Here is a 10,213-nt window from a genome sequence, read left to right on the forward strand (position 1 = left end):
CACACACACACACACACACACACACACACACACACACACACACATAAATACACACACATAATAAGTACATGTTCCTAATGATACTTACATACTTTTACTTAAGTAACAGAGTGTTTTAATAGAGTGGTAATAGTACTTTTATTCAAGTTAAGGATCTGAATACTTCTTCCACAACTCATCCTCACCTTCATCTATGTCAGGGGGCAAACCTCCCACAAACACCTTGCGGGAGAAGCGCTCGATGCGTTCCCCATTTTGGTGGGGGTAACAGTTGGGGGAGCCATGGACACCTGGGACAGCGTGGTTGCCGTGGCCATCGTCGAGGAGATTGTCATCAATAGGGAAGAGGGAGGAGCGGGCTGGTGGAGAAAAAAAAGGCGGTTAAGGCTACAGCAAAATGTCAAGCAATCACACAAACGCACAGAAGCAGAAACATAAATCACAAACATGTATCTAAAGCGTTCTGCCTCTCCTGACACATCCAGAGGGGGGGCAGTGTTTGGAGTCATTTGGTTTTTTACAGGTCTGAGACTGAAGCGTGATTTATGGTTCTGCGGAGGCTCCATGCAGAGCTTTCACTGTAGCCTACGTAAGGGGCCTGAAGTTTATACTCATGCGTCGGTGTGTGCGTTGAACTCTTTAAGAGAACAGCACGGCCGGCATGTGTGTGTATGTGTGGGGAGTGTGTGGTAGAGTGCGGGAGAGAGTGACAATAATAATAATAATAATAAATTGAATTTGTATAGCGCTTTTCCCAAGCTCAAAGTCGCTTAACAGAGTAGAAACAGTGTTACAAAAAAAATAAATAAGGATAGGCAGAACAGAAAAGATGGGTCTTCAGACGGGACTGAAAAATGGTGAGGGACTCAGAGATGCGGACCTCATAGGGGGGGGGGGAGTTCCAGAGCCTGGGAGCTGCCCTGGAAAAGGCTCTGTCCCCAAAACGGTGATTAGCTTCAGAGTGAGGACTCTAGAGAGGCATAGTGAGAGAAACAAAGTGTCTCCCCTGTTCTTTCTTTTTAATATATATATTTATCCCTTTATTAGACAGAGAGAGACAGTGAACAGACGTGAAAGTGGGAGAGAGATGGGGGATGACACGCAGCAAAGGCTGGATTTGAAACCGGGCCGCTGCAGGACTAAGGCAACGTGGAACAAGCGCACCTACTGGGTGAGCTATAGGCCACCCCCACCACCCCATGTTCTTTCCGACCACGGTGAGACAGGAGAAGTTAACCCTCTCCTTGAGTTCATGTTGTCGACGGAGAAGGAGAACCAGGAGACGAGTCGGGGGGAATTCAATGCTACCAAGCGACATCTGTTGCTGCGACGTGTAGTTGTATTTTTGGAGAGGTGACGTGAGGCTACGGCGTAGGGTCCGTGCCGCCTAGATTGAACGCAGAAGCATAAATCACGCTTTAGACACGCCATCATGTGTGCATGTGTGAAGCAGGTGAGGAAAGGCAGGCTGTGTGGAGCGAAGCTGTTAATAGCACTGCTGAGCAGTATGGAGCCCCAGAGGGTCCAATATTAAATATATCAATAAGTGATTACAAAATGAATTATCAAATGAATGAATTGAATGAATAAAAATATACAAATTAAACAATAATGTGATTAGTTTTTAAAAGAATTTTCATTTTTAGTTCATATCAGATGTATTTCTTTTTCAAATTTTATATTCAAAATGCTTTGTTCCAGACGTCATTTTTTATTTTATTATGGCATTTTTTTATCAGTGCCACTTGCACGTCCAGTACTTAAAACAGTACGATCAAGTCAACTAAAAGTAATTTTGTTTGATGTTTTGGAAAAAAAAGAAAGTGATCGGGCAAAAAATGCTTCCAAAATTTCAAAACAGAAAGATGATTTGAAGTCTGCCTCCACACTCCAGGAATCAGTTTGGTATCCATTCAAGCAACGAAGCATGCCACAAGAGAATAAGCCACAAGGAAAAAGACGTGTTATAGAAAGCTGAGTTTACCTCGGCGTCTCCCATAGCTCCGGGCTGCATGTAGAAAAGTACAGAGTACAAGTTTCAGCTGCGCACACACTCTCAAACGCTACATGTAACCTCTGTGGACTCTAATCTGCAGAGTTATCTCATGATGTCTTCATCCAACCCCTTGTGAACCAAAAGTGAACCATATTGACTTGTTTATACTTTTTAAAAGCATAGCTTACATCCTCCTGAGACCTAGAACAAGATTTATGCTTTTCCCAGGTAAAAAATAAAAAACATTATCTCACTGCTCTAATAAACTACTCCTATTTTTCCTTAAAATGTGCCAGAGATCGGATCTGGATGCTATTTGGAAAACCAGAAAATTAAACTTGTCCAGGTCCAACTCCACATGTGTTGCATCACTGAAAAGCCCTGGATGTCCTCTGTCAGGGACAACGAGGCTCATCTCAGCAACATGTTCGGCCTCAGAGATGGGAGACGACATCTGGCTCTGACACAGGGCGAAAACCAATAGCTGATTGCTGGGTCTCAGGAGGAAACAGCAAATACCAGAGACAAAGCAAAGCGCGCTTACTATTATTTGCGTCTGACCCAGATTTGTGTCCCGTTGACACTGTTATAAAACAAGATTTTATTTCTGAGCCCAACATGGAGCGTGTGTGTCAACATGTGAGGCAGAAAGTCTGCAAGGCCACAATTACTCTGCTTTCAAATTTACATTTTGATAAAAAAGGGATGTAATAAAGTCCTGTGTGTGATGCATTCAAAGTCCTCAGGTGACTTGAGTTTAACAATGTAAACACTCCTGGTCATGTGAGCGCCATAACAAAGGATTAGATCTTGAGTTTGCCTGAACCCTTGGCAATTGGATGGAGGCTAGATTATAGAGGCCATTTGCACTACATAGACATTTTGATGACAAATAGCACTTTATGCAAATATAATGCATGGATTTGTTATAAAAAAGAAAACAGATGATGAAATGTTGGTAGGCAGTAGACCTACCACATGTCACTGTGTGATCGTATTCCACCACTGTGAGTCTGGTGAGGAAGTCTAATGAGGCTTAAGAGTAACGGTGGAAGCGTCATGAGACACTTATAACTGTACATTGAACATGTGACTTAAAGTCCACTTAAGCTGACGCATTAATTCACATTTTCAATCGGATTTAAATGTGCTCTACATTTGGATGGAAGCCTGGGTACAGAGGGAGATGCTGCTAAGAGATAATTACCATTGAGCATGAGTAGGCCGTCAGCCCCAGGGTTAGGGCATCCCACACGGCCTAACATGAGAAATAGAAACACACACACACACACACACACACACACACACACACACACACACACACACACACACACACACACACATATAAAAATAGGGATAAGACAGAGCAGATGGAGAGGACAGGGCGAGGCCAATGTGTGTACATGGAAGCGAGAACATAAACACACGCACACGCACACGCACACGCACACGCACACACACACACACACACACACACAGTGCCTGCCTGTAAATGTGTTACAACAGCCTTCTCACATGTCTACAGCGAGTACTACTGTTGTCAGCAAAAGGAACAAAGCTCTCCTTATCCCCAAAGACACCTTGAGTTGTTATTATGAAAAAACAGAGGCAGAATGTTACACTAAATACAAAACCATATGTATCTTTCTTACTATTCTATATATGTATATAGTCGTCTCAGGAACTGTGCACCTTGTGTGTCCCCCCTTTTTTCTTTTGCCCTACTTATATTTTATATTTTATTATTCATTCCTTGTTATATTTTTTCTTGTTGACACTGTAAAGGTTTTGCTTCAATCGCGTTGCACAGGTATTGCGCATGTGTATAATGACACTAAAAGCATTCTATTCTATTCTATTTATTGTTTTTTTTAATCAACATTAAAACAGTAAGATAGGGTTTTTTAAGTCATGACATACATATTAAGTTAATTAAGTGTTATCAGTGAAATATAACACCAACCTGTAATGCAATATTCTATGTAAACATTTGTATTTTTGTAATTTTTAATGTCTAATAAGTCTCAATATCTGTATGTCCTGCCAGACAAACCATTTATTTTGTGTTCGTGCTCGTATGCAGATTTTTTTTATATGTGATTTAATGATTTTATGATTTATTGGATAGCCTCCAATGTTTTGTATCTGAAAAGTTTTTTAATCTGCAATTGGTGTTTTTTGCTCTTTCCTGTTTGCTTTGTTTTGTCCAATCAGCCTTCACAAATCTTTTTTGATCCTACCACTGGGAAGCACCAAAGTCACAACTGTTCAAATTCTACATAGTAGTTTTAAATGTTTAATAGCAACAAAAAACCACAATATAAAATATTGATCTGCACTGCTAAATGTTTTTTTAATTTTTTTTTAAAGGTGACTTTTTGGGAGCTGTTCCCATTATTTGATAGTGACAGTGGATGGACATTAAAGGGGGAGAGTCCTGGAAAGGACTCTGCCTGCATGGGGCACACGCTCTTACTGGGTGAGCTAGAAGTGGCCCCAGCACTGAATGCTTTGGTTTTATGAGGTCCTGCATTTTGGAACTGCTGTAGTCAGACTTCGGTACACTGTTGTGTCAGCCGTGGCAATGCTATAAATGGCAGAGCCCTCCCCCCTGCCGTCTCCTCTCTTGGCTGTCATACACAGTGTGTGAAACTGTGATCACATCTAAAATTAGTCTAGATTCCCCTCTCTCTGCTGTGCACACTGGGCCATGTCCTCTCCATCTGCTCTGGCAGGGAAAAACATGAAACTTGCCTAAGAAAGGAGGGCACAGGTTGAGTCAGGATTTTTTCAGCAGTGTCTTATTGGAGACTACAAATAAAAAACTGCACAAGAATTGTGGTGCTTCTACGCATATACCAGAACAAAAACACGACTGTATGCATGGCTCGGGTTTACCGATGTTGTTATTTCAGGGCCATGTTATAAAGGGCAAGTGTAGCTGGCCTGGGAGGCTGTAAAGGAGCTAGAAGCAGCCGTGTCTGGGAGAGGAGAGTGAGAGCGCTGCAGTTATTTGACACTGCTCCTCTGGTGTCCAGCAGCTGAGCCCAGGAGGCCAGGCAGTGTCCCACTGCAGGACATTCTCTGCTTGCTCCTACCAAACCATATATATCTATATATATATATATATATATATATATATAGATATATATGTATATGTATATAGATTTATATACATTGCTGGTTAATTAAATAACCATGCAATTTAAAGAAAACTCAAGAATATTCATATATATTTTAGTTCAAGTTTATAGTCTTATGCTAAACAGCCATTTTGTACATATTTGTTTCTGTATTTATCGTTTATTTCATAATAATGTTTAATTTGTTTGTTTGTTTGTGTATGCACCCACCACCAAGGTAAATTCCTCGTAAGTGTAACTTACTTTGGCGATAACCCCTTTTTCTGATTCAGACTTGGATGTGCGATATTGCACATGTCTGAACACTTATGTAACAAATAAGAGATATCAAAGAAAAGTGCGGTCCCTTCTCTCATCCGCTCCTTACTCAGCTGTGTGTGCTGCTCAGGTTAAGCAGCGCCAGGATCAGCGCTGGAAGATCATGTAATAGTTCAGCTGGTGGCAGAAGTATTAAGCTCTCAGCGGGGAGAAAATAAGCTGGAGTGTGGAAAAACAACACAGCTCTGGGAACATTGGGCCGGCCACTTCCCCTGCGCGACGCCAGTACTCCTTGCCAAACGCGATCACCTCCCTTTGACCCCCTCCCCCCCATCCCCCCCGACCCAAACTTAGATAGAAAGGGAAAGGTAATCTTACCTTTCATCGGGTCCTGCTCGGCTCGCATGATGTCGATCAGAGAGCTCTCCAGGGAGTGCATGTTCAGACTGTCAAACATTCTGGTGCGCTCCTGTAAAAACAGTGTGAGGTTTTTATGTCCCTCAGAATCAGAGGTAACAAAACAAACACAGGTCGTGATGCGTGTCCTCGCGTTTCTAACACACTTTGGAGATTTGTCTTATGATTAATAAATCCTCTGATGTGTGGGTCTTTGATTTAAGAGAGTGAGTAGCTCCCGTTTGGATTAACATTCTTTCCATATTTCCTCACTTTAGGGGGTCTGAAGATATATTTCTAAGCGGCCTATGAGACGGATTCCCCAGGATCTCTGGACTTGTTCCCAGAGACAGACAGAAAGAGAATGCAAAGCAAATCCAGGAGTGGCATTTAGCTACAGAGCTGAGATGGAGCTCATCAGTGGGCCAATGACAAATAATGATAAATTCATATAGTAAAGTTCTAGTGACAAGCCTATCCATCCTCAGCCCTGGTCTAAATGGTGACCCTGGGATAACTTAGCCCCAGGGTTAACCTAAGCCCAGGGCTGTATGATTCACAGTCCACTTCTACTAAACCTGGGTTAAATGTCAGTTGCAACATGTGACTAATGCGTACTTTAGTCCTGGTTCACACTGGTAACTGTACAGTCCAGCATGGTTAGCACTGTGGCCTCATAGCAAAAAAGTTCTGGGTTTGAATCCAAGTCGTTCAGGGTGTTTTTGTGTAGTTTGTATGTTCTCCCCATGTTTGCGTGGGTTTCCACCGAGTGCGCCGGTTTCCCCCTACACCGGTGTGATTGGTGCAGCTCACCTCTGGCCCCCCGTATTTTAGATACACCCATATGATTGGTGCAGCTCACCTCTGCCCCCCGTATTTTAAGTACACCATATGATTGGTGCAGCTCACCTCTGGCCCCCCGATTTTAGATACACCCATATGATTGGTGCAGCTCACCTCTGGCCCCCCGTATTTTAGACCTACCTCGGCCCCCCGTATTTTAGAATACACCCATATGATTGGTGCAGCTCACCTCTGGACCCCCCTATATCAGATACACCCATATGATTGGTGCAGCTCACCTCGGGCCCCCCCTATATCAGATACACCAATGTGATTGGTGCAGGTTGCCTCTAGCCCCCACTATATTAGATACACCAATGTGATTGGTGCAACTCGCCTCTGGCCCCGCCTATATCTGATCCAGGTTAAGATTTCAAGAGGAACATAAATAAGCACTCCTCCAACTTAGCATTGCACTCTTCCAACATTGTAGGACTGTTAAAAAAGAGGATCAAATCATTGCAGCAGATTTAGATATTCCACTTTTTTATTGTCACCTACATTTCCAAAAATGCAACTCGACTCAATTAACTTTACTGATTTGGGTGTGTTATGCACAATTAATCGTAATTGTATCGAAATCGCAATATGGACTAGTGCAATTTCCAAATCGCAATATTTGTTAATGGCAAAAGATGTATTGTGGTGCTGCCTACAAATCCTATCCCACAGACTAAAGAAAAAACTCTTTGTTTGGTAGAGATCCTTGTAAAAGTCACGCTAGAATCATTTTAATTTCTTTCAATGTTAATAGATTTCAATGAAAAGGAGAACAATGATACAAATACGATAATTTCCTCCAATATCGCGAATCATATCGCAATCGCAATATCAGTCAAAATAATTGCAATTAGATACTTTTCTCATATTGGGCAGCCCTACTAGCAGCTAATAAAGCCTCGAGCTGAGATGAAGAGCGAGCCACAGAGGTCTGGTATGCTCACTTCTACCCTCAGATCTTTTTCATTTTCAGACTTGTAGTCTTCAGACCCAACCAACGCTCACTCAAGTGACATCACTTGAGGCAATTTATTAGATTGGAGCCACAAGATGCTTTAAACAACATTTTCCCCAACACCTATGAACAGACTTTGATGTGTGAATTCGGTGGAGGTCTCCTCTGAAGACACAGTCAGTCCACAAAAAGACTCTGCTTATCTGCCGTGATTGATCGGGAGGAAATTATAACATATAGGAAAGTTAAACATGCACCTATGGAACCATGGCGTGGGGTGGATATACTCTTAACTTTAAGACTATAGCGTGTCAGGGTGGTGGTATGCGTTAGCAATAGAAAATGGCTGTAACATTTTAAAGAAAAGTCAAGCCAAGCCATGCCAAGATTTACACCGGACATAATATTCACACTAAAAGTAGACTCTCCTATCTCCCCCAGTCTACCTCTGGGTGATGTCTAAAATATGACACAGCAGAGATGTATCACTGACCGCCAAACATTAAACAGAAAGGAAGGAAGGAAAAGACTTGGAATCTGAAATATTCTAGGGCCGACACTGTTTATGGAAATTAACAATCCATGGAGTCAGGCCTGTTTCCTGGAATAGGAAGCGTTGTACTTCTTGGCACTGACATCACTAATAATTTGAGCTCACAGCAACAGTAATAGCATATGGTGACATCCGTATTTAGGTGATATCATTATTCTAGTCAGAATAACTTTTTCTTAGAATGAATGTATGTATTACATATAAACGGACACATTACATTCACTTATTAACCAAGTTTCCAGTTTCATGGCTCTCTCATAGTTCTTATTTTACTATGTATTAAATATGTGTATTTAAATAAACCACTGCATTATGAACTGTGAATACACTGTTCAGTACAGTAACAGACACTTAGTGCAGTTTTTCTAAAACAGTGACAGCCTCTTACGTCGTTTTTACACCAGAATTAAAAGGTAGTTTTAGTCTAGCTTCCAACACTGTGAAGAAATATCACCAACAGCATCAGAAATTGTAAACTACAGATACATTAAACATACACTGTGGGCTTCTAGGAAATAATGTTCCATCTTAAATGAAATACAGCAATCTAGTTTGATGAGTACAAAACCCGTAAAATACTGTTCCTTGGCCAAATAATCATAATTGCTACTAGCTACTAGAAATCCATTCCATTCAGGGTCTATCCTACTCTGTTTGCATCCCATGCACCTACAATTTACAAGAATTTATTGATATGTTTTCAGCTACCTTCTAGTTAAGTTCATTCCATACTAAATGCACAAATACCAAAGAGACCACCAGAGACACTAAGTGGATGTCAGCCATGTTTACAACTCTATAAAGAAAACACGGAGCATTATTCTTTTGTCTGAGAAAAATCTCATCTTGAAAACTAATGGCAGCGTAGGATATAAAAAAAAAGAATCAGTAAGATATCAGCAACACATGACCAAAGGTGGCCTTGCAGACCCTAGTGCAGCCTAACCAGTGGTGTAGTCTAATGCACTGTAGCGGGTATACTGTACTGTATATGTATGGGCCTAAATACTGTATATGGGGATGGGCATGGGGGGGGGGGATTTTGAGCGTCAAATACTAATTTCTGCATTTTAACACTCTTTTATGCACCAATTTACTGGGCAATATGTCGATGTTGTATCAATATCGCGATATGAGACTAGATATCGTCTTAGATTTTGGTAAATATCGTAATATCGTAATATGGTTTTACAGGCTGCATTACAGTACTTACCAGACTGTTCTAGCTGTTCTATTATTTACCTTTACCCACTAAGTCATTAAATCATTTCTGGAGAACATTGCTCAAAAATCTCATTGTGTAAATAACATTTTGTTAAAGCACCAATAGTCAACACTACAATATCGTCGCAATATCAACACTGAGGTATTTGGTCATGAATATTGTTATATTAGATTTTCTCTATATTGCCCAGCCCTAGGGGAAACACCTTAATGTGAAGACGAAAAACACATGACATTTCAAAATATATCAATATTATAATGGAAAGTATTTTGTTATGTGCCACTGCACATTTTTAACTGGGTATATGGAAATCCTGGAGCTTTCTTAGTGGGTATACTGAATATACCTGCGTATCACGTAGACTACACCTCTGGCGTTAACAAAGGAAAATAATTTGAGTTGACACTATACCGGAGACAATCAAGTAGTATGTGATGAAGAGTCTCACGGACTGCACATGCTACATATAACATGGCATAAGACAACCTTCTGATCCTTTTCCTTTTGCATAAGAAGAGCTTTAGCAATCTTGGTGCCTAATATAGATCTCACCTACAAGATGTTAGTTTCTGGAAGTGAATTCAGCCCAGCAACCACTTTGTTACACCTTTAGTAAAACCCGCAGAGCAAATCAGTTCCAACTCCTCCCATCTGAATGAAATGCTAACCATGCTGGTTCTTTAATGGTCATTTACAGCCACACAATGCTATGTGTGTCTGGACAATCCCTTTCTGTCAGTTTCTCTACTGATACAAAGAACTACCATTCCCTTTTAGTGTCTATTACATCAAGGGATATAAATTGAAAAACTCTCTTAAACACACACACACACACACACACACA

The 10,213-nt window shown here is 41.1% G+C and overlaps 1 protein-coding gene across 4 annotated transcripts in view; it reads right to left on the reverse strand.

The window, feature by feature from the left end:
• Positions 1–10,213, reverse strand: part of cpeb2 (cytoplasmic polyadenylation element binding protein 2) — an 18,602-nt gene that overhangs the window by 5,135 nt on the left and 3,254 nt on the right. The window contains exons 3-6 of one of the 4 annotated variants that reach the window (XM_032525043.1): positions 5,776–5,866; positions 3,204–3,254; positions 1,985–2,008; positions 186–359 (exon numbers count right to left, since the gene is read on the reverse strand). In XM_032525043.1, the coding sequence (XP_032380934.1) occupies positions 186–359; positions 1,985–2,008; positions 3,204–3,254; positions 5,776–5,866 (340 nt within the window). The remainder of the gene's footprint in view (positions 1–185; positions 360–1,984; positions 2,009–3,203; positions 3,255–5,775; positions 5,867–10,213) is intronic. The other 3 variants (XM_032525045.1, XM_032525044.1, XM_032525046.1) reach the window with 3 other exon arrangements.

Source organism: Etheostoma spectabile, chromosome 9 (assembly GCF_008692095.1).
Source record: "Etheostoma spectabile isolate EspeVRDwgs_2016 chromosome 9, UIUC_Espe_1.0, whole genome shotgun sequence".
Lineage (NCBI taxonomy): Eukaryota > Metazoa > Chordata > Actinopteri > Perciformes > Percidae > Etheostoma > Etheostoma spectabile.